The sequence below is a fragment of the Tetrao urogallus genome, assembly GCF_951394365.1.
Source record: "Tetrao urogallus genome assembly, chromosome: 2".
In the NCBI taxonomy this organism is placed as follows: Eukaryota; Metazoa; Chordata; class Aves; order Galliformes; family Phasianidae; genus Tetrao; species Tetrao urogallus.
Window position 1 is genome coordinate 105,630,559 of NC_136814.1, and position 25,275 is coordinate 105,655,833.

The window sequence follows — 25,275 nt, forward strand, 5'->3', positions numbered from 1 at the left end:
TTAATACACGTCCGGGACTGAAACCAGAAAATCATAGCCACGCTACTAACTAATCATTACCAAGTGCCATACAGTAAACACTAAGATTAATCATGTCATATAACTGATTTAAAATAAAGCTTCATCTTTATGAAAAGAAAGAGAACTCGAGCAATACAAAATCCGAGGGGAGGAATAATGGAAGGAATAAATCAATGTACAGCTTTATTACAAGCAATAATACGCGGAAGTTAGAGGAGACATTGGGCACTGCGGCTCGAAACATTAAGCGTTCGTCCTCAAAGGATGCTTGATACAAATGTGTCTGCTACATCATCATCTCTTTGCCAAAGTGCTCATCCGAAGGCTTTTTCCTGGCCTGGTGGGTGCGGAGCTCCTGCCGCTCCCACGTTGGGATCACTCTTGTTGGAAGCCAAGCAGGATCCATAGAGGGCCGGATCCTGCCACGCACCCCTGATCTCAGCCTCACCCGACATGCACGGAGGTTGCACCCCAAGCTGCCTCACCCAGGGCTGCTGCCTTGTCCTCTGGGGTGTCCCCAGGGGTGAAGACACCACTTGGGACAACATGACATGTTTGGGGATGGGGGAAAGGCAATGTTTGACTCTGCTGGTTTGCTTGGCCTGGCTGGAAGGCAGCATCACCAACACCAAGAGCAGGGACACGGGGCAGCACTGCTTGCCTGGGCCCAAAACCCAGAGTAGGCTCTTGGGGTAAAGCACACTCACAGATCACGTGCTCATTTAGCAAAATCTTCCCCTTTTCCCCACTTCCTGACTTCTCCCCCTCAAAGGGGTTTCACCCATGCTGTCTGTGAGCCTCCGCTCCAGCCTCCCAACTCCAAAGCAGAATTGAGGGCACCCAAAAACAGGATGCAGCCTTCCTGTGCACCCAGACCATCTCTGCTTTGGAAGAGGGGCTTTGACAGCAGGAACCCCCCTTGGCCATTTTGGAGCACGACACCCAACGCTTTGCACCTGTGGCAAGCTGACGACCGAAATCCTTTACCTAAGCACCAAGGAGACTCCATGGCCCTCGTGGTTTGGATTCGGACACCCTAAGGGGAAACGAGCAGTGTCCCCTTGCAATGCTGTCAGGCCCTTCCTCAGCAGGCCTACGTGGCCACGGCTCTAAGAGACGCTGTAGTTGTTGTAGTAGGTGGCCGTGGCATCGGCAAGGACGGAGATGAGGCTGGTCTCTGCAGCGTGGGAGCTGCCAGCTGTTGAGGCTGCAGGGACGTGTCCATTGGCCAAGCCTCCAGCATGGTGGTCGCTGTGGCCGGGGGTGTTGAGATATTGGTCAAATTCATTACGGTCCATCTCCCCCAGCAGCTCAGCTTGGCTCAGCTGGTCCAAGGTATCAAAGCCATGGTGGTCAGGCGGTGGAGAGAGCTGGCCCAGGTGGGCATGGAGGCTGGTGGGGTGCAGAGAGGGGAAAGCGGGTGTGTAGTAGCTTGGAGGAGGAGGAGGAGGAAGGGGAGGACAGCTGGAGGCCGGGGGGATCATGCAGGAATTTGGCTGCGGCATGGGGCTGAGAGGGTGGTGGTTGCACGGGAGGGAGCTGCCCGCGTACTCCGGGGAGAAGGAAGCTCCGGCGAGGTGGGAGCGGTGATGATCCTCAGGGCAGGGTGAGGAGAAGAAGCTCTGTTCAGGGTCTATGGCATCCAACGGAGACATCTCGGGAGGGGTGGGCAGCCCATAGGGGTAGGCGTCCACGCTGGTGCTGCTGCCGCTGCCTGGGGGATCCCGGTAGCCCCGGATGGGCGGCAGCCCTGGGCGAGGGGGATACTCACCCGGCCCCTCTTTCTCACCCCCAGCCCGGCCACAGGTCCGCTTCTCAGGCACGGCGTTTTGGTCCCGTGCGAGGCTGCCCAGCAAAAAACCGGGGTCTACCCTCTTGCAGATCCTCTTGACTTGCTTCTTCCTCCGCGGCCGGTACTTGTAGTTGGGATAATCTTGCATGTGTTTGACCCGCAGCCGCTCGGCCTCCTCCACATAGGGTCGCTTCTGTGAGAGGCTCAGAGCCTTCCAGGATTTGCCTGCAAAGGAGAACAGAACTCCCCTTAGCACCCGCAGATGCCGTCTTCCCGGCTCCCAACCCATAGGAGGGTTGGGGTGTCCCACTGCCACGTAGAAGACGCATCCTACAGACACCGTATGAGGACGAGACGGTGAGGAAAGGGATTTGAAGCCTGTTTGCCAACATCCTACCCCCATCCTGAGTCCTCAAGCAGGGTCACGCTGTGCTCAGTGTGTGCCGAGCCCCACTGCAAACAACCCAAGGCAAATAAACTCCCCCAGGGCTGGATCCTGCACTGCCTGGCTGGGACTCAGAGCCCAACGGGGAAGTGGTGCGGTGTAGGGCCATGCCCAGCTGAGCAGGGGTCAGGGCAAGGTGTCCCTGGATGCATCCCAGCCCTGGGCACTGCGACCTCACCACTCCCTGCACAGGACGCTTCCACCCAAAACATGAGCCGCACCAGATATCCCCATAGTTGGGGGGGAAATGAGGAGATCAGAAAGGTTCAGTGCATTCTCATTCGCCAGAGAGAGAGCAGAAATGACACTATAAGCAGAGATGCTGCCTGGAAAATCAGCAAGGAGAAAACCCAAAAACCCACCAAAGAAAACACCGCAGAACTGCCCAAGGAAACACAAAGTTTGGGTAAGAGGCTGGATGGAGGAGTGTTGCAATTCGGGCAGCTCGTTCTCAGGCTCTTTGGGCTGGTTGAATCTGTTTGCCCGTGGTGTGCCATGAGAAATGAGGATTTGGAAAGGGGGGCAATAGTGGATATGGAGTGGGGGGTGGGGGGGGCAATCTGAGTTTGAAATGGGGTGAGATCCCTGCAAAGAAACAGCAGAAACACCCCAAAATCACAAGTTGGGGGGGGGGGGGGGGGGAGGGGGAAAGTGGGAAAGCAAAGACAGGCAGGAAAATTTGGGGGCCCCTCCGCATGCACACAGTGGGGTTTGTAGCTCCAGGGGCAGCGAGGAGCACACAGGGGTTCCTGTACTCGGGGCGCAGGACCCCATTTGTGAGATGGCCTAAGGGAGGTCACCCACCCCACAGGCACTGTGCCGAGGCTCTGCCTCCCACGGGATGGATGTGTAGATGCCCACCCCGGGGTACGGGATTTGGGTGGGTTTTTCCTCCTCCCCTCAACACACCGGGATGCCCACACAGGTACCACCCGAGCTCTCCCTTTCCCCCCCCCCCCCCCCACCCCCCTCCAACTCCCGACCTCCGCACCGCCCCGGCTCCTCACCGAGCATCTTGCTGAGCTCCGCGTTGTGCAGGTCTGGGTTCTGCACGGCCAACCTTTTCCTCTCGTCTTTCGCCCACACCATGAAAGCGTTCATGGGGCGGCGGATGCGACTCTCGCCTCCCTTCTCCCCCGGTGGGCACCTTGGGGGCGGCCCCGCTTGCAGCCCCTCGGCCTCCCCCCCCTCCAACCTCTCCGGCCATGGGTAGGTGCTCATTAACGCGGCCATGGCCCGGCCCCCCCCGCCCCCCGCAGCTCCTCCGCCCGCCGCGCTGCGCTGCGTTGCGCTGCCCTCGGGGTCCCCGCGCAGTCCCAGCCTCCCCACCCGACCTCCCCGTATTTATGAGCTCCTTGGAAAAAACCTCCTCCAATGACACCGAAGGGACGGGGCTGCTCCTCCTTGTTTGCAAACTCCTCACCCGGGCAGGAGAAAACTTCTCCCCACCCTCTGCCCCGGCACCCCCGGGGGAGGTTGGGGAGGGGGGAAGGGGGGAAGGGGGGGCACACAGCACCTCGCTGCCCACCCTTCCCCCCCTCCCTCCGCCGCCCCCTCCCCTTTATAGTAGAATTTCAGTTCTTTTTCTTTTCTTTTCTTTTTTTTCTTGTACTTTGCTTTGCACGGCGGGAGCTGGAGGGGAGCTGGGCTTCCACCTACACCTTCAAAGCGGTGGAAAAGTGAGGAGAAGGGACGGGGGCATGGGATATATCACGGGGAAGAGGGAAGGGGTGAAAGGGGGTTGGAAAAGGAAAACGAAAATGGCCCCAGAAGTGTCCCCCCCCCTCCCCTCCCCCCACCGCTGGCTCCTTCAAACCCCTCCTAATGTTTTGGTGAGCTGCAAGCTGAGCCCTCCTGCCCAAACCATAAATCTGTGCTGTGGCATCTGTGCTGCATGTTTTCACCCCATTACCACAAATTCCCACCTCCCTCCTATGGGAGGAAGCTGGGACCTGGTCGGGGAGTTTTGCGGGGTCACGCAGAGCTGAGGACAGCAGAGGGGCTGCAGCGTCCCCATTAAGTCCTCACTGCTCACCTCTGGGACATCAGGAGGTGGAGGGCCAACATGACACTTTATGGTCTTCTCACTGATGTGTGTCATGGTGCAGAGCCCAGATGGGATGGAAGCACCACCATCACATCGCCGTATACCCCATGAACAAATCCTAAATCCCATTTTGGTGCAGGAAAATCAACTCTGGGGAGCTCTGTTCCAGTTGGGACTTAGAACCGGCACGAAGATGATGGCACCAAAACAGACCCCTCGCCCAATTCAGCCCCGAGGAATATATTTCAGCCGCTTGATTCCTTTATGATTCTGACCCCCTGACATGGGCTTGGCTTTGACTGATGGTGGATTTCCTCCCCGAGCTGCCAGAAAGCTTTGGGGCCGGAGGGGAAGGCATTTCCTCGAGCTGCCCCCTATGCATAGAGAAGGGGAAAAATCCAAGGGCAGGGTGTTTGTGCAGGTAGATCCGCGTGCCTGGGTGTTCCTATTGACTCTGGGAAGGTTGCAGGGGATGGGAAGCGAGGTTTGTGATCCGTCTGGGTTTCCTGGTTTGTGGCATTGCTGCGGTGCTGCTCCCCAGGACCATCCAAAATCCTCACGGAAACATTTTCCAAAGGAACTGATTAAATCTGTTAAGCTATTTACACGCAGGCTCGATCAGAGCTGTGTTATCTGGGAATACAACAGGAAGGCAAACTTCTCTTCGATCTGAAAGGCGCAGGAGATTTCCTGAGCTTGGGATAGGTTGACAAACCCTTGACACACGCGGAGCAATCGCCTTTCATCTGGGTTTCGGAGTCATGCTGGCCCCATGTCAAGGCTCAAAGTGCTGGGACCGAGCAGGGACGGGGGCTGCCGAGCCCTCAACCCACTCTTGTGTGTTTTGCAGTGGGGAATGATAGAATCCTAGAATCACTGAGGTTGGAAAAGACCTCCAAGACCTTCAGGTCCAACCATCAACCCATACCCACCATGCCCACTAACCGCATCCCTCACTGTCACATCTCCATGTTGCTTAACACCCCCAGAGACGATGACTCCACCACAAGATGCTGCACTGCTCCACGTCTCTCTCCTCCCATTTTTTTCCATGCAGTTTTCCATAGGGACCACATCTTTCAGTGCTTGGCTATGCAGGGCTGGGACTTGTTGCAAAGACCCGAAGAGCAAAGACCCAATGAGCAAAGACTCAATGAGGAAAGACCCAAAGAGTAAAAACCCAATGAGCAAAAACCCAGAGCAAAGACCCAAAGAATAAAAACCCGAAGAGCAAAGACCCAATGAGCAAAAACCCAATGAGCAAAAACCCAAAAAGCAAAAAACCCAGTGAGCAAAGACCGAAATAACAAAATCCCGAGAGCGAAGACACAAAGAGAAAACAATCCAATGAGCAAAAACACAAAGAACAAACACCCAAAGAGCAAAGACCCAAGCAAAGACCCAAAGAATAAAAACCCAAAGACTAAAGACCCTAAGAGCAAAAACCCAGTGAGCAAAGACCCAAAGAATAAAACCCCAAAGACTAAAGACCCTAAGAGCAAAAACCCAGTGAGCAAAGACCCAAAGAATAAAACCCCAAAGACTAAAGACCCTAAGAGCAAAAACCCAGTGAGCAAAGACCCAAAGAATAAAACCCCAAAGACTAAAGACCCTAAGAGCAAAAACCCAGTGAGCAAAGACCCAAAGAATAAAACCCCAAAGAGCAAAAACCCAATGAGCAAAGACTCAAAGAGCAAAAACCCAACAAACAAAGACCCAAAGACCAAACTCTCTCCATCCTCTTGGAAAACTGCGGGAGAAAACCCTCCACATCATCTTTTTTAGGCTTCCCCTTGGTAGGAGTTAAAACACACTGAAACTCAGGCTGTTTTTCTTTTGAACACGTTACGCTGCTCAGCATTATTTTAAGCTCTTGGGATGCACGAGGCCTGGATACAGTCATTATGATAGCACCACCAGCTCTACACTCGAGGCCCTGGGGACCAGGAGATTTTTTTTCACAGCAGTGCTACAATAAATCCTGCCCAGGGAAAAGGAAAGGAATGGATGGATCCCATCGGAATCCATTGGCACAAGGTGGCTGAGGCCGTCCTGCATTGCAATTCCAGGACGAGAGGAAAGGAAAAAATCCACGGAGGCTCTCGGACCAATAAGAAGCACTCTTATTATTTTTTCCCCCCCTTCTCCTTTCGCACCTGGCATTCTGATTGCATTAGTAAGATGGGTTTCATTCTGCGCCCTACTGAAAATGCAGGTTAAACCTGTCCCGTAGGCAGCGCCGCGTTACATAAAGGCAGCCAGGCCATGTGAAAATGCCACCTCTTCCCTGCGACAGCACGGGGTCATTAGCAGCAGTCAGGGAAAGCTCCCCTGGACTTTATTTTTCTGCTTACCTCCCGGATTGCAGCGCGACGCTCACCTGTATCTGGGGCACGGGAAGAGGCAGGAGCTCTCGCAGGGATTTGATAGCGGGGAAATTGCCAAGCTAAATCAGAGCCAGCAGACAAAGCGGGGAAAGGAAGCTTTGTTCTCCCCACGTCCTGGGGAACGGTGGCAGCAGCTCCCATGGGGTGGCACAGAGAATCCCCACGGCCGAGGCCATAACCGCTCTCTTAAAAAAAAAATCTCCCCTTTTTGGTGTTTTAACCCCAACAGGAGATTCCCTTTTCATGAAGCAACCTGCCCACCCCCCACCTTGGAGAGAAGGAAAACGTGTGAGGAAGCACAAACCCTGAATTAGCTCCATATTCGCATCTTCCTTAATTACAGACGGAGCCCTCCTCCCCAAAGGGGGTTGTGCAGAGGCTGCTTTGCCCCCTGCCTCCTTCCCATCCAGGCAGTGTGCGGGTGCTGGGAGATGCCACAGAGTTCCCTTTGCAGAGAAAGATGTAAAATGTGAACGTTTCAGCACACGGTGATCGGTATTTCCACCAGCACCATTTCTGAAATGCAGCTGGAACGTCCTCAAGCACATTTGGGTTGGTTTGAAGCGGGCAGCAGAACTGCCTTACCTTCTAAAACTGATCAAAACGGGGGAGGGGGGAAAAATCCAACATAAAACTCCGAGTGACTCAGAAGCCGAATTTAAGTTCTGACTTGCTGAGAAATGGAGTTTCACTTTGGCATCGGGACAATTTTCCCACTGCTGCAACCACAATCCTTTTCTTTTTTTTTTTTTTTTTTTTTCCTTTTTCTTTTCATCATATTTACCAGCCCCACACCACCAAAAGTTTGCTTACAGAAAGACAAGTTTGCTTATCCCAGGTATAAGCAGAGGGACAACACCCTTATTGATGGCTGCCTGGCCTTCTGGCTCGCCTGGGCTGCACTGAGCGCAGAGTCTTGGTCTGTATATACATGGGCTTGCTCTGAAAGTAACGCCTCCTATTTATTTCCACGGAAATTATGACCAATACAAAGTGCACTTCCATGTCAGACTGCCCTTCTGCTGCCATCTGTCACATGGCAACAACGCATCATGGGACATTGGTGGGAAGGTTGAGTGCCTACTGCCATCCCACCAACACCCTCAACAAATGCACGCACTGCCATGAAGCGACGGCACCAATAAGGTGTGATGGTGAAGTGAAGGATCTTTCCCTCTGCTAAGAGAGGGCTTGTGGAAGCCTGGTCAAGAGACATCAGCAGCAGCCTTTTGAGTTGAATTGCCACGACCACATTGCCAGCCACGCAGCCACGGACAAGCTGGCCCTTACTGCCATCCAACCACTCTGCAAATGCTGTGGCTGAGATTCACAGCCCCATAGCAAACCCCTGTGCCCAGGAGCTAGACAGATGCGAGCAATCCTCACGCTGTTGGAGGACACGTTGCTGTCAGGTCTTTTTCTAAGGCTGGCACGATGCTATGCAGTGTTTCCAGTGACTTTGTGTGGTTTTCCTCTCTTCTTGCAGCTTCCTTCCTCCCCTCGGTGCTGGCAGGTCTGGAGGTTTCGTGACGTAAATGGTGCCTTTTGAAGGTACGTGCTTGAAGAATTTCAGTCTTGTGTGTTTAAACAAGAGAAATTGGTTAATTACATTGGTGCATTCAGCTAATTTTGCCAAGAGCTGCTTATTTGAAAGAAATGAGCACTGGAATGAGCACTGTCTCTTCCTTAAAGGAAAACTGCATTAATTTAACAAGATGCTGAACTGAATGGGTCCCTGAGTGCATTTCCTACATTTCACAAAGCAGCTGCATCTCAGCTGAAATTCACATAGACATAGGGGTATGAAGTTCTGAACCCTAATTTTTGTTTTGAAACTTGTGCTTAATAGAGCCAACAATCAGTTCTTAGATGGAAATTGGAGGAGTGGTGCTCATACCAATCCTGCATCTCCAGAGCCATAGAGCAGCAGAATCATAGAATGGTTTGAGTTGGAAGGGACCTTTAAAGGCCACCCGTCCCACTCCCTGCACTGGACAGGGACCCCCACAGCTCCATCAGTGCTCAGAGCCCATCCAGCCTGACCTTGGCTGTCTGCAGGGATGGGGCATCACCGCCTCTCTGTGCAACCTGTACTGGTGCCTCACTGAAGCAGACACCATCCAACCAAACCCTGTGTCCAGCTGCAGCTCAAGCAGACTTTGGTTTGGTTTGGTAACAAAGTACTTGGAGTGGTTTCTACTTTCCAGGCGATTACAAACACAAAAGTTAGCGTATCGCCATTCACAGAATTGCAACTGCAATTCATGTAGCTTGCCACGGAGCAGGCTTTGCACCAATAATTCATTTCACAGCTCAAAGTGAGGAACAACTCCATATCCACAAGGAACTCACGACAAAGTGTCATTTTCTTCTATATCTCTGCTGACCTGGGATCACCAACACAGAAAACTATTTAGTTAAAGACTGAAAACGATGCAGCATCACTGCCGTGTGTGCATCACTCTCAATCCGGAAGCAAAAGCAGACTGTGGCACTCATTTTGCTTGGCTTCTGGGTAACTTCACTTGGAGGTGCATTAAATTCGTGCTGCAATGCGTGGGTATGACATATAACAGAAGACACCGCTATTTACAAGTCCAGCTTTTGTGGGAATAAACCCAAATCATTTATTTGTGCTCATCACACTGCTAATTTCACCACCCAAGTAATGATGTAATTCTTACGCTTTCTAAAACGACTTTCTTGCCAAACCGTTTGGTTAAAGCTGAACTCGCAGCCCACTATAAACAAAAGCAATTATTTATTACTTTGAAACAAGTGGCGGCGTTGGTCATCCGCTTCACAAGGCACCATCTGGATGTGGGAAGGCACCACTGCTGGATGTGGCTCTGGGCAGCCTGGGCTGCTGGTTGGTGACCCTGCACATAGCAGGGGGCTGGAACTGGTTGAGCACTGTGGGCCTTTTCAACCCAGGCCATTCTGTGATTCTACGATCTGGCATGAAGAGCTTTCGGTTGCGTGATGCAGAGTTGGCTGATCACTAACACACAAAGAGAAGTGCAGCAACGTGAGTCACTTCTCTCAGATTTGAGTGTGTCGGGAAAGACTTTTTTTCCCCCGCCACCCAAGGCACTCTGCCCAAGGCACATTAAAATAAAGTCCCCCATTTCCCAGGAAAAAGTGAAATTCCCATTTGTTGTACAAACAGAGAATCTTCCGTTTGTAGCCCGTATTTCAATCTGAGGCAGACCGAAATCATAGGCAGACTGTGCTTAACAGCAGTAGCACCATAAATTTAAAGATTTATTCCTTTTTTTGTTCTTTCTGTAAGTAACACTGGAATCTGGCCAAATGCTTTCCGTAGGAATTAGCACGAAGAAACTCGTGGAAGATTAATAGAACAAGCAAACAAACCCAGCAGTACTGGGAGAAGGAAACCCTATTCATTTACCAGCAACTTTTAAACTTAAAATTCCAAAGAGACCACAAGGTTCAGCTCCTTAGGAGTTAAAAACAGCATTATGGGAAACATGGCGGGGCTCCTACTGACAAAAAAAAACTCCAACTCATAGCGAGAAAGGAACTAGAAGAGCTGCTTTAACAAAGATGCTTCAGTATAATGTGAAACATTATTTTGGTGCTTCTCCCATTGAGAAGATAATTTTTTTTCACGTCCCAAGTGTAGCAATCTGATGGTGTTCATGGGAGCTGTCGTTGAAGGAAGGAAGGGACAAGCCCAGCACAGCGGGATCATGCTGGCTAATATCTGCATAGTGCTGAAAAGCAAATGCCATAAGGGTTAAAAACCAGCACCCCGGCAGGGAGCACAGGGAAAAGCAGCTTGCTCTTCCTGACAGTACTGCACATCTTGCTGCAATGAATGAGAGTGTCCTCGGGGCAAGATAGGTGCACTTGCAAACCAACACAGCTTACAGAGTGAGAAGTCCAGTTCAGCTGCAACTAAAACAACCGAAGCCATGTGGGCCACGTGTTGTGGGCTGCATTTCCCCCGATGGACAATAAAAGCAGCTGAAGGAAATTCTTTCATATCACATCTGCGTCTTCTCAATGTTTTTCAAACCACATTCAGCTCCTCATTACTGCTTTCCAGGTTTACAATGAGGAACAGGCTCTCATTTGGTTACAAATGTAAACTGCAAGGTTTCAACGCGTAAATGCAATACTACTGCAGATAAAATCTATTTGATCTCCTAACTTCATACAAAACTTTGCTCAGCCAACACATCTTTGAATGGTAGGTGCATCACTGGGAGTACCATGAATGTTGCCAGGGAACCAAAGATTTAGATATGGATCATAAAGGCACAGCTCCTGTAGCTCTGTTTCGAAGTTAATATTACTTGACAGTAGTTAACTACTGGATAGGGAATGAAGGGAGTTATTTTATTTCATTCTTTAGTACTGACACTTAACCATAATCCTTTAATTGGACTCAAGTATTTTGGGAAGAAACAACATTCATTTTGTATGTAAACGGAGATCAATGAAAAAATTACACATAACTTTGCAAATATCAGTAAAAAAAAATACATCCAGTTTTGCAAAACCCATTCTGTTCCCAGGAGCTGAGCTTTCAGAAGTGAAAACAATGGTGGCTTTACTAATAAAGACAGTAGTAGGATGTCAGTCAATGTGAAACAGCAGGTGGCCATTTACCACTGTCCTAAGTGCAGTGGTTAAAACCAGCCCTGACTTTGCTTACTGTTGCCTGAAATGGAGTCACACCAGCGTGAATCTGGGCTGAAGGAGGTACAGGTTCTGCCTGTGTAAAAACATAGCTGCTGCATCACCTCAAAGGTGAACCTTAGGTTTGTCTTTTTTATCAAGTCTTGCTTTGTAGCCAAGAGAGTGGTGAGGTGCTAGAACAGCTGCCCAGAGAGGCTGTGGATGTCCCTGGAGATGTTCAAGGCCTGGCTGGATGGGGCCCTGGGCAGCCTGGTCTGGTACTAAATGGGGAGGTTGGTGGCCCTGCATGTGGCAGGGGGTTGGAGCTTCATGATCTTCGAGGTTCCTCCCAGTCCAAGCCATTCTATGATTCTATGATTTGTAGCCATGCAGGTCTTGGCCCCATACATGGATACATTTAAAATGGCACTGAAGCTCATGTTGGCCTGTCACAGTGTTCTCAGCCCCCTTGTAAGAGCTATATTTAAACACAATCTGTGGTTTTGGTAGGATGAAGAGCTCAGGTGTACTCAGGACTTAATTACAACTTGATGTCTGGCTGGTGCTTACGTAGGCTCCTCATCCAGCATGATAAAGTTCAAGTCACCTCACAGTCTCAGTTTGACTCACAAACAGTTAAACCTACTTGCAGCGCTTCTTTTTCTTTCTCCGCATCCCTTCAGTGCACTCCTCTTCCTCCTCTTTTTGCTTTTTGTGCTTCTTCTTATGGCGTTTCTTTTGCATTGCCTCAGAGTCCTCAACGCTGAGATCTTCCCCATCAGATACTCCCATATAAATTTCTCCATCACCCATATTTTCATCGCAACTAATGCTTTCCCCATCATGCTGCTCTTTATGTTTCCTTTTCTTTTTCCTCGAGTGACATTCATTTAAAGGAGCATCCAGTTCCTTCCCATTCAAGCTACTTATCTTACACTTTTTCCCTTGTGGCTTCTCACAGTGCTCTGTACTCTCTGCCTCATCTCTCTTCTGCTTCTTCTTTTTCTTCTTGGCTTTAGTTTTCAGTCCTTCTGAAAGCTCCAAGGCGGCTTCTGCTGTGGGGCAGCAACCATCCAAACCATCCAACTTTGTTTCTGCTTCATTCTGGGATCCTTTCAGTTTTGCCATGCGCTTGGCAAAATATTCCTGGACAGTGAGAACACTCTTCACAGTATTGGCACTGTCTGTAGACTCAGAGAGCCAGGAGCCTCTGTGCTTCTCTTCCTGAGACTCAGCATCAGTAGCCTCGTCCTGCAGGGGAACAAGGAGGAGCAGGAATGAGAAAGAGAAACCAAGTGGCCTTAAACAAAGTTGAAAAACGAGAAGCACTTAAAACCATATGCTGCTTTGAAAATTAATGGCAGCCTTTGGCAGAAGTGAGGCTGTTTGGCCACAAGTTGGACTCGATGATCCTTATGGGTCCCTTCCAACTACTCTATGATTCTCTGAGCATCAGGTAGGGAAGGGGATATGATTTTCTGTTGTTTTCGTTTTCTTACTGTTTACCTACTCCTATGCAACTCATGCAGGTTACATATAACACTGTCACACGCCGTGTGTTACACTCACTTTGCCTCATGTCTCTCCAAGATACAGAATAACATAAAAAATAATGCAGTATGACCAGTTAGCCTGCGGCATAAAGGAAATCCCATGCCTCAGGATACCTCCTATAGTGCAACAACTTATGATGTACAGAGTAATCCAGCACTGATGCACCTCTTCCATCTTATCTGATCTTTAGAAATGTTTGTTTCGTAGCTGGTTTACTGTCATTGTGTCCTAGACGTTGTTATTTAAACATGCTCCATTTGATCATATGTTATCAGATGGCAAAAACAACATCGCAGGTTAGATCTTACAAGGCTTCTGCATACACAAAATAAATAGCTACTGAACTCTAGCTGCAGGTGAGCGGCTATAAAAAGAACCTCGTGCCTTGCAAATAAACATAAAACAAAAAGCAAACTACAGCCATTGAGCTGGATGTTATGTGTGGCACGAGGAGAACTGACTCTGAAAAAGCAACAAACACAACAAGATGAAAAGATGAAATACATAACTTGTTAAGTTATCTCTGACTTGCAAAACAAACACGCTAAAAAAGCAGATGAAATGCAGACCTGTTGACATGGATCATAGAATCATAGAATGAATCACAGAATCACAGAATGGCCTGGGTTGCAAAGGCCCACAATGCTCATCAGTTCCAACCCCCTGCTGTGTGCAGGTCGCCAACCAGCAGACCAGGCTGCCCAGAGCCACATCCAGCCTGGCCTTGAATGCCTGCAGGGATGAGGCATCCACAGCCTCCTTGGGAAACCTGTTCTAGTGCCTCACCACCCTCTGGGGGAAAAACTTCCTCCTCATATCCAACCTAAACCTCCCCTGTCTCAGTTTAAAACCATTCCCCCTTGTCCTATCACCATCCACCCTCACAAACAGCCATTCCCCCTCCTGTTTATAAGCTCCCTTCAAATACTGGAAGGCCACAATGAGGTCTCCCCGGAGCCTCATCGATACCCAAGCACTCAGAACTGACCCTTTGAGGCTTGGCCTTCTTCTTTGCAAAAGCCACCTTTAGAAAACCCCACATTTTGCACTGACTGAGATACTACACTCTTTTTTCCATTCATAAATGCACATACAGATGGGAGCATCCATTCTACCCACACATCCTGTACACGGACTGATATAAAATGCAAGCAAATCAGAGCAGGTGTATTTCACAGCGCATACACCAGTGCACGGGGTGAAGGCCAGCAGCTAACAGGGAGAAATGAAAGCACTTATCACAGCGCTTTATAGCTATCGCATGATGGTGCAGATCTGCCATCTGCTTCTCTTCAGAGCTTCACCTGCAAGCTGACACGCGTTTGGTGAGGGTTTGTAAGTAAGGTTTTGCAGGTCTGACTTTATACATCCATAACCTTTACTCACACGAGCAGGAACGCACAACTCTGTGTCATTAGTGATGCATTACGAGCAGCGATTTCCTCATACGCTGGCTTTCAAGAGAGCTATTCCAGTGGAACGAAAGCAACGCCACACTTGAGATTCCAGTAATGTTTGTGTGGACACTTATGAAAACCATTTACTTTTCTTGCAGGAGTACCATCAGGTAAGTTTATGAAGAAGTCCACAAAGAGCTGTTTCACATCAAGGAAAAAAGCACACGTAGCTACACATAAGGTAACTACACACATAAATACAGCGTGCATAGAGCATAAATAGAGCTGCAGCAGAAGCTTGACAAGACACAATCCACAGAATCAGTGGACCAGGCTACACTTGTAGTCACTGTCTTATTTAACAATACACATCCCAGCCCCAACGCAGATCAAAAAATAGATGCCCTGCTAAAACGAAGTGAACCAGGTCACTTTCTTTTCCTTTCCCTTCTACCCACAGAAGGATTTTGACATCTTGCACTGCAAAATGACAAAGTCTCCCAGGTTTTCTTCTGCTAGCCAGAACGTTTCCCTCCCCACCCCAAGATGTGAAATGCACTGGCCACCAGAACACCAATTATTCCCTGGCCAACCAGGAAAGGATTTTCTCATTCCCTTGGTGACTTTGAGTCCTGACAACTTAATTACTGTAATTGAAGGCAAATATTACTTGAACTCCACACATTTCTTTTTATAAGATACATTAGGCATGTTTTAAAAAAAAAAAAAAAAAAAGAACAGCATTGCTTTGGTTAAGCTCAGTTCAGTAGGTACGCATGATCACAGAAAATCAGAACCTTGCTCAGAAACTCCTTTATTGATAAGAATTTTAATAACCACGGGTCACCGAACACAGAACTAACAGGGCATGGAGACAAGCGAGGAGGTGCCAACTCCAGAAAACCTCTCTGTTTAGGAAAAGCTTGTGTAAAGCCATAAATCATCCACAAGGGCTGTTACATGCCAGCAGTGCTCCCCTTCCTGCCCAAGTAGCCATGGGAGCACTGCTGGAACTCTAAACATGGCTCTTCTCCCACCTCTTGATAGAAGAGTTGCAGCTTATGCAATTCCACAAATAAGATGCACTTAAATGAATACTGCATTTCTGCAACCTCCTACAAGGAACTGTACGAGAGAAGAGAGGGAAGATTCCTGCTCCAAAGACTGAAGGACATGTAAAAGGAAAAGAGCAATTCTGCTGTAGCTGCTGGGAGGCCTGCAGGCTTTGGAAGAGCTATCTTTGTGTCCTTCAACTGCCAACAAAATCAGGCTGAGGAGTTGGGAACAGCAATCTGAAGGGAGTTGGTAGGATGGTCTCAAGCAGCAGCAAAGCACTGCTTAAAACAGTGTTAAGTGTGGAGTGATTAAGAGGAAACAATAGGAAAATTCGAGGAGAGGCTGGGGAAGTGCACAGGAAAAGATGAGGGTCAATTATAGCCAGAAGTCCCCAGTAAACATCATCTGTTTATGCAATTGGTTGAACGTATGGAAAATAAAGCACTGTAAGTACTAGCAGGGTTGGTTTTTTTCTGCCTGCTTTCTTCACTTTATACACACAGTGCTGATTTAATCATTAAGCTAGCACACCAAACTTGTGGAGTGAAATCCTGGCTCTCTTGATTCGTGCAGGATCAGGACTGCATGTCCCAGGCACTGTACTCTCAGAGCATCTTTCAGCCATAGCTATTTAGGGAAGGAAAAAATATGGCATGATGGCAAATTACATGCTGAAAAGGATTCACATCACAAGGAGAAGAAAGTTGGGCAGCAATAGAATGGTCTGCAGATACCTCGTGAAATCAGATGAGCTTCAAAGCCAAACATATTTGGAGTTTTGAGATCTTGGGCTGAAGAATTAACACCCAAAAATCCAACAACACAAAAAGCAAACTGGAGCAGAGCAGGGTGCCAGTACACACACACCAGGAGCAGGCTGCAGTGTGGACTGATTCAACAAAACGTTCCTCCTCTTCAGACTGCAGGCATTTCTTAGCACTTAAAGCTTAAAATAGGTGAATTGAAAAAAAACTAATCTACTATACAGTCTAAGATCTGCCAGATACGAACTACAATTACTGGAGTCAAGAGATTTCACATGCTTTTGCTTCCTTGTTTGCAAATGAGGGTGCACTACTTCACAAGTCATTTTGTTAGCCCAAATTGACAAAAATGACACAAAAAGGAAAAGTGCAGAAGAGCCAAGAATAAAGGCAGAATACAGCTAAACTGTAATTTCAGTAGATTCTCGCTTAAATTACAGAAAATGGGCTAGATGAAGGAAGTGGAAGCTAAAGCTCCAGCCTGAGATGCAAGGCGATCACATGACGATCCGTGGCTTTACATTGCCACCCCCATTCCACAGCCTGAGTGAATCACAGTGATTAATTACTTTCTTGTTGAGAAACCATACCAACACGATTAATTTAATCCAGCTCTATTCCTGTTCTTCCAGCTCCTCAATGCTGGTAGGACCCCCATGCAGCGTGCAGAACTTGACAGGCAACAACAACCCAGGGCATCCCTGTATCTTTCCAACCCAGTCTAGCTGTAACTTTCCAACCCAGTCTAGCTGTAATGCAGGGAAGCACGGCAGATTATTAATAGAGAATCACTCTGCAGTTCTGCAGACATGAAGGATGACAGTCTTGCTTTAAGGAGCTGACAACTTAAAATTAAGTATAAGCACAAACATTTGGATTGGGATCAAACAGGCAAGAGAGCGAACAAAGACTTGCAGCGTGATGAGTTTAAGCAGGATTAAAATAAATGCATGCATAAATAAGGCCATGAACCATCAGTTCTGAAGTCGATTCAGGCGTAAGAATGGGTACCCAGGAGGCTCTCACTTTTTCAGTTCACATGATTAAGACTGGTATACTACAGACAGCATCTTAGGAAGAGCCAATGATACCAGGTTTCTAATACAGGAAGAGCTGCTGCCAAGAAAAGGGGAGAATTTCCCCTGTGCTTACGATGGAGAAGACAAGTGACAAGATATAAACCACAGATTTTTGCTAGCAGGATGAAGCTGTCAGTACATACATGAAACCTCAATCACCAGGAGCCTCAACCACCAAAAGCAACTCTGAAAACTAGCAGGAAAGCATTAGGTGGAGTTAATCCTAGTTTGGCCCCAAGCTGCTGGAGTTGATGCAGCATTCAGACATCACTCTCAGCCACAGGGTTTGGATTTTGGGTGGTGTTGTGTGGAGCTGGGGGTTGGACTCAATGATCCTTGTGGGTCCCTTCCAAATGAGGGCATTCTATGGTTCTACGGAATGGAATATAGGCTATCTGGGCTCTAGAAGCATTTTATAGTCCTCTAATACCATGAGAAAATTAATAATTAAGAATACAACAACAAAGGAGATGCAATTTGATTTCTTGCAGTCATACTTCTTATACTGAATGCCAATAAAGCAAGGTATCTACCCTATGGGAAACAAAATGTAAGTCCTACAAGTCTAACAGCTGTCTGGGCCACACAGCATGACAGCACTTCTTCAGTGGACTTCTGCTCAGAAAAACTCTCCTCTTCAGCTCCATTAAAACAAATTCCGTGCTAGAGGACAGGGAAACCAGTGGAGATCTTTCAGTTGGATATTAACTACTGTACTCCACACGAACCATCAATTCTGCCTGTTAATCAGTAAAGACAAGGAGTGAGGTTAGGAAGCAACTAATGGAAAAGAGACAAGGAAAAACCCTTTTGTTTTTTCTGAGGCATTAGGATCCATGCTTGCTACAACTGCCTGCATCCACAAGGAATGAGCAGGCAGACTGCTCTCGCTGCAACTAAGGGTAAGGAATTTTGTAGCACATGCTCAGAACAATTTTGGGGTTGTTCTTAGAATCACTGGTTGGAAGTGACCTCAAGCCAATGGCCAACACAGAACAGGGCAGCTGTGGCTGCTTCCGTTTGAGCTCTGAGAACCTCCAAGGGCAGAGGCTCCTCAATGCTCCCAGGTACCTGTTTTTATCATCACATAGCAACAATCATTGCAATCTACTACATAAATCCAGAGGTGCTTGGTGTTCAAGTACATTTGTGCTGCATCTGCTGACTCCATTTTTTATTTCAATATTAAACTCAGTGGTGATGTGTTTCCGTTCTGATGGCATCCAAATTCTCCCAGACCTTCTCGCAATTCTATTTTTATTATTCTATTACATGTTTTGCTGCAGGTTCACCCCCTACCTCAGCAAGTGGCCAATTTCAGCGTTTGCATTTCTTTGTATAACTCACGCATTACTATCACTGAAACAGAAAGCTGCTATTTCACTCATTGAACGCCATCTCTTGGCATCCAAAATGCCACTTGCTTGTCATAATACAATGCACTTCTACTGCCTGTACAACGTATTGGATTCCAGCCTGTTTCCATCACTGAAACAGGAGCCATCCAAGAAGCTGTAACACTCAGCCAGGTTTTGCCTTCAGCCTGAGAACAACAGCGTAACAGGAAGCAACAGGGTTGCAAAAGTGCAAGGGATTAAATTTTGGCCAGGGACTTGATTACAATGATAGCCATGGGGATTCATTCCAGCTGTCATTATCAGATCCTGGTCAGTCGTACAGCACTAGCAGTCACAATGCTGGCAGTTACAACACCTGGACTTCCAACGTCAGCTTGAGAGCCCTGACACCGTGTTGTGCAGAGAGCACCCACTTCCTCCTACTGTTCTCACACTTTTCAGGAAAAAAAGCTTTCATTTACGTCTCAGCAAAGAACCACAGTGTGTGAAGTCCATGGGCAGAACACAGCCTGCGATGGGCTTGGAGGTGACACACAAGAAGGGTGGAAGGCAGGTGGGGAAAGAGTTAAAAAGAAGTCAGCACACCGCAGAGCAGAAAAATCCTTTTTGTTTCTTGAAAGAGAGACACTAAGATATCCTTGTGACATCTCATTTCACTCTAGCTACACTGCTGAGGCCAGCAAAACCTCTCTTCCTTTGCATTTCCTTGCAAATTACATCTGTGTGTTAGACTGAATATAAACAAAACTAAAGGAAGAGATTTCCCTTAGGATCTCTCTGCTGGCACGGTACAGAGATCCAAACACAGTGACTTCATCTTCCCAGAAGCATCTCAATCAATTCTAACTGTTCTGTTCTCACCTTGAACAACAGAGGAAGCTCGGTCCAGCAGAACAAGCACAGCACTGGGAAGGTCACGTTTCCCAAGTTCTCTTCCCAGCTATAAACAGAGCTGGTGCAAAACCACAGACAAGTTATGTGCTACGGCCCAGGCTACCAAAAAAAGGCCAAGTACAGAATCACAGAATGGCCTGGGTTAAAAGGGACCACAATGATCATTTAGTTTCAACCCCCTGCTATGTGCAGAGGTGCCAACCACCAAACCAGGCTGCCTAGAGCCACAGCTTGGCCTTGAATGTCTCCAAACATGCCTTAGCACCTATGTGGAACTTGCAGCAGAGCTACAAGTTTCATTAAGTGTTTATAAAGTGCTCTGAGATCCTTGAAAGAGGCAACCCAGATGCGCAAGGATGTTGCTTTCCCATTTCCCTGTGTTATGCAGCTACGACACTTAGCAGTGAACAGATACCTTGCAATTTTTGTCTGTTCTGCAACATGCCCATATACACTCTCAGATATAGGATTTTGAAGGCGTGGGCAGGACTGCAATGAAATCAGTGCAGTCTGGTCTTTTTATCCCACAGCCACACTGTAATGTCAATGCCAGTGGCCAGGACAGCTATTATAAGTGGCATCCAGAAGATAGCAGCGCTGTAAGGAACTCTTAGAAGTAATCAAAGACTTCTTCACACGGTTGTTTTACTACTATCATGTCATTCCCTAGGCACTCTTCATTAGCCTTTTGTAATAAGTGGCACGGGCAGCTGCTTTTAATCCTTTCTAATCAGGTTTCAGAAGACCAAACCCTTTTCAATTACCTAATGAAGGATTCCTTCCTATACCCCACAGATACAGAGTCTGAATGGAACAGATGGAACTAACAAGTGGGCTTGGCTAGCCACACTGTGAATATAAACAAAGGTACAAGCAAGGAGAATGTAAAATGCAGACTAAGATGCTGAGAGAAAAGATACCATTAAAATCATTGGAAATACCCAGAGAATAAAAGTAGTAAGAGTAAGCACAGTTAGCATGCAGCTTGGCTTCTGCTAAACATATTCTGAAATCTGAAGATGATACCTAAGCAAAACTTCTATTCTCTTTCTAATAACAAACCCAGAAAGGACTGCTTGTGTGTAAGCAGAGTTTTTCCACGAGCCTTCAAAGCAGATAGTTCAAATGGCCATACCTTCAATCCTTTCCCCTTCCCCTTAGAAAATGCTTCTCAAAAGGAACATACGCACTTGAAACTCTTCCGCTCCTTTGCTCTGAGGGGGCAATATGCTGGAGAGCTGATCCACGTATCAACATCAAGTCAGACCTTCGTGCAAGGGTACAGATATTACAGATATTTCCTGTTTTTCTGCACAAGTAGTGGCAGAGGAGCTGCTGAGAATACCTCCTTGTGTCACTTTTTAGTCACTTGTTTGTTAAGCGTGCCTTCATCGGGACTTGGTTCCTTTCCTTTAAGCAGGTGTGAAGAAGTATTTGCAGCACAGGAAAATGAATCAGAACATTACGATTCAGAGCAGCACAGACCATAAATACCAGCAAAGCCCTCCTGCCTGAAAGCAGGCAGGCTAAAAGACAGATGCAGAAAAAGAATAGAAATATCACGAATAAGAGAGCTGAAATCAGAAATACGATCCCACAGATGTGCATGCATTTTTTTCTTCTCTCCCATCTATTAAGGACCAGAGAAAACAGTGTCTGTGAGGAAAGGGTTTTATTTTTCCAAGGAACATCACTCATGCAGCCCTACAGTTCATACAGATCCCGTTCTTGCTGTCAAGAATGGACTAGATGATCTTATAGGTCGTTTCCAACCTTGTGATTCTAGGATTCTATGAATTGTCAGGGTACAGCTCTGCATTCCACCTCCTCTTTCCAAGCCCAGGTTGGATGGGGCCCTGGGCAACCTGGTCTAAGTTGGAGGTTAGTGGCCATGCCTGCAACAGAGGGTTAGAACTTGATGATACTTGGGATCCCTTCCAGCCCAAGCCATTCTACGATTCTATGATTTTCTGCAAATAAGCTCTATTCAACCTCCTTGTAGTCTTCTCCCAAACATTTTTGCATTTTTCTTCATTGCTGCCTTTAGTTTTGGCTCTTTCTTACACAAAAATTCCTACCAGTCAGCTCCTCAGATCAATTCAAATTAGCACCCATGCTTTCCCCCCACAGACCCAACTCTCCCACAGCATGCTTCACAGTGGTACTGTGTTTTAAACACAGACCTAAGGGCTTAACTATCCATATTGCCTGTGTGTCCTACCTTACCCTTTTACTTTCTGGTATGTGTAACATCCTGCCCCTGTTCTGTCCATCATTTCATTGGAAGTTCCCTGGGGAAGCAATTAGCCCACATGTGAGCACTATATAACATAATTAACAAATAATAACTACTGAGAAATGTAGGCCAAAAAAGCAAAGTTATCAGAGCAACATTTCTGCAGAGACTTGTATTGTTCTGTACTCACTTGCAACACTAGCTTCCAAGGTCCTGGAGGCACGTATTATACCCCAAAGCAGCATAAAAGTAAAGGTGAAGACTGTGCTTTAAAGAAGACATAAGATGTTCTGACTTTATTTGGATTTACAGGCTTTGCTATTTTTTCCACATTCATTAATGTTACCAGTAGTAAGTATTTACACAGCAGCCTACAGTTAATAAGCTTCAGAATTCGAGGTGAAAAGCTTATAATTTGGATCTAAATTAACTTTGGCAACAAGAGTATCAAAGGAAGGAAAGACAGGATGACTGTAACCATGAGCAAGATGCAACACAAACTTCAGATGTGACATCACTTACTGTGGAAAAACAGCTTGAGGAGACAAGGACACAACCTTTGCTCCTGGGTGTTCCTTCCCACAGCAGCTAGAAGGGACTGGCACTGATTGTTGCTGTCCTAACAAGGGAAGCTTTATATTTCAGCAAGAAATATAAATAAATATAAATAATCCCAGTCCTGAGGTATACCAGGACTGCACCTGAGGTATCACAGGATGGGTATTGCACACTTGCTAGAAGTTGTAAAGATCATTACGTATCTCTTCAGTGCAATCTCTGTCCCCTTGTACTGAAAAAGAAGTCCGGCTATTAGTTGCCAAAATCAATAGATGTGGGTTTCTTATAAACCTGAAAGAAGGAAGCAAAAAAAAAAAAAAAAAAAAAAAAAAAAAAAAAAAAAGATGAACAAAAGGAAAAAGAAAAGGAAGAGTCAGTTTGGCTTTGTTATTGGGAAGAATAAAGGCAGCTCTTGAGATGTACAGAGGAAGAACAGCCTTCAGGAAAGAGGATGAATAAATCTCCTCACATCTCCTTTTAGACTACATCAGTAACGGTGACCATACTCTGAAATGCTGCTTTTAGTTCCAGCAATAGCTGACCTTGTCTTGAAATACTACATCAAGATGGTCCCTCCGGGGAACATGACAGTAAACAGCCAGATTATTTCAGCCACAAAGCAGGTGGAAAGCTTGCCAAGAAGCAGTTGATGCTACTTCATGGGTAATCCATGGAAACTACAAGTGCCAGCATGCAGCCTCGTAGCTGGAGCAAGACAGAGCATGTCTGCTGTGACCTGTACCAAAGACGGGGGATTTTCATGGTGAGTTTGTGAAATGTGAAGACTTTAGACCCCATCGACCTACAGAACAACTCATCTATTTTAACCTATGTAGGCAAGCAATTAAAGGAGAGAATAGCTTAGATCAGCACATAGTGTCCACACTGCCAAGGCCTCCTTCAATGCCAAAGAAAATCCTAGCCATCTAAGAAGCCAAGTCCTGTGCTTCGATATGGACACACAACCATATGATGTAAAGATGTACTCTCATGGATGACTTTATCTCAGCTTCACTCCAGCAAGAGCTCATGGGCCCTACAGCTCTATCTCCCAACTATTTGAGGTGCAAGCATTTAGTTTATTTTTATTTCACATCTGTACCTATCCAGACTGCTCTTGGGCTTACATCACCTTCCTCCTCTGGGAGTGAAGAGCCTCACTCTCCATCTTCAAATTCCTCATCAGGCTTCACTTCCTTTGGCTCGCTTTCCATGGCTGACCTTTGCTCTTCTGCTCTGCTTTTCCTGCTTGCCTCCCACTTCTGCACCTTGCAAGCTACAGCCTTTATTTCACACCCTTCTTTGCTCTTCCTCCTTACCTTCCATCTATTTTGGTGATTACTTACAAAACTCAGGTCAAAACTATATACACACATCTTTCATTACGCTAAGGATTAACTTCATAGTGCTGCATAAAGATTTAGCAGTAATGTTAAAAATGACAATGAGAAAATCCCTGCTCCTGTAATTCCAAATAGATTTCCTAGGATTTTCTTATTAATGCTTCATGTAATGCCCGAAGGGAAGCAGAGTGCTCTGTGGTTGCCCAGTGAACCACACAAAACACAAAACCTGTGCCTCAAGGGACTTGCAGGGTAAAGCCATGAGTGGGTACAAAACAATACAAATAATTAACAGGTAGGCAGTCCCGCAGGGAGCGTGTGTGCTCCAAGCTGGAACGTCTCCTGGCACAGGAGCTTTGAAAAAGGAGTGGGAATGGGATGCTTAGCACAGCTTAATACAAAACCGCTCCAGGAACAAGCAGCAAAATGAAGAGAAGATTTGGGAGGAAACGCCAGATTAAAGGAACGATGCATTTGTTCCCAGTGTCTCATTTGTTCCTAATGTTCTGCTGTCTACTAATAAGAGGAGATGCAAAGGCAAAAAGTGCTGTCTCCAGCCCCTCAGCCACATCCCACAGAGCTGTTAAGAGTGATGTGATGTTGGTCAGGATCTCAAATCCTGGTTGGAAGACTCGAAGTACTTCACCTGGATGTCCTGAGCATGCTGAAGCAGATGGAAACCAGACAGCCCTAAAATTCTCACTTCCTTATGACGAGAAGTGAAAAGATGTAGAAAAAGGAGGAAAAAAGATTCCTGCCCAACAGACCTGAGCAGCCTAGCATTTAGCAAGTGCAGAAGCTTTCAGAGATTTAATTTCCCTAGTTAGACTCTGTAACAATCCACCCTTAAAAGCTACTTTCTGCTTGGGATTTACTTCCTTTCAGTCAATCATCCTACCACTAGCTCTCCTCTCATTACGAGAGCCCTCTGTAATCCCTTCTGCTACCTGCAGAAGCTGGGTGGTCCCCCTATCCAGAGCTCCACCAAGTCAGCCAGCCTCAAAGCTCAGCGGTGACTCAGCAATGCCAGCTCAGTTTTATTCCTTCCCTTCATTACCCCACACTTAATGCCCTAAGAAAAGCTGCGGGAGGAGCCAAGAGTTTTTAAAGAAGTCATTCCAAGCACAGACAGAGGTCACAGCTACCCCAAGATCCGAGCTATGTGTTTCACTTTAAAGAGTATTCTGGTAGGAGCTCTGAGCAAAGCAACGAGGCTTTCTGTGGCTTTGCAACTTGTGGCTGGATGACCCCATATCTACTGAAGTGCAAGTCCTGATTGAAGCTGTTCCTGTGGTTACGACATTCGTTACGGCTTCCCTCTGTGTGGATTCTCTGATGTCTAATAATACAGTCGAGCCCAGCTGGGAAAACAATTTGTCTTTCCTCTTTATGTGACCATTTATTTTCACAAGGAGTAGGAATGTAGCATTTGTAAGGCTGCTGTCTCCTTCTGTAACATGGCTGAATCTGTGGGAGGAGGGAACAGATGAACTGAATAATCATATATGTTTAATTTTCCTGGAAATCAGGCTAAAAATGAGGTAGAAATGCAGGTAGTTGACATGGCAGCAAAAGGGTGAAAGATAACCTAACATGAGCTAACATAAAAATTAGAAGTCAGTACATATTTCAGCAGTCCATCCAGCCTGCTAATGCCACTGATAATTCTGTGCACTGAAAGCCTACAGCAATGAACT

At 47.1% G+C, this 25,275-nt stretch overlaps 2 protein-coding genes across 2 annotated transcripts in view; both read right to left on the reverse strand.

Annotated features, from left to right (window-relative positions):
* Positions 1–1,130: 1,130 nt before the first annotated feature.
* SOX7 (SRY-box transcription factor 7) lies at positions 1,131–3,491 on the reverse strand (the record flags this gene model as incomplete). Its single annotated transcript, XM_079550428.1, has 2 exons — positions 1,131–2,038; positions 3,266–3,491. 2 exons carry the CDS (start codon positions 3,489–3,491, stop codon positions 1,131–1,133), a joined length of 1,134 nt encoding a protein of 377 aa, XP_079406554.1.
* An 8,490-nt stretch (positions 3,492–11,981) lies between these two features.
* PINX1 (PIN2 (TERF1) interacting telomerase inhibitor 1) overlaps positions 11,982–25,275 on the reverse strand; it is a gene marked incomplete at both ends in the record, with an annotated part of 58,349 nt that continues 45,055 nt past the window's right edge. The window contains one exon of the mRNA XM_079550405.1: positions 11,982–12,590. Coding sequence (XP_079406531.1) covers positions 11,982–12,590 — 609 coding nt within the window. The remainder of the gene's footprint in view (positions 12,591–25,275) is intronic.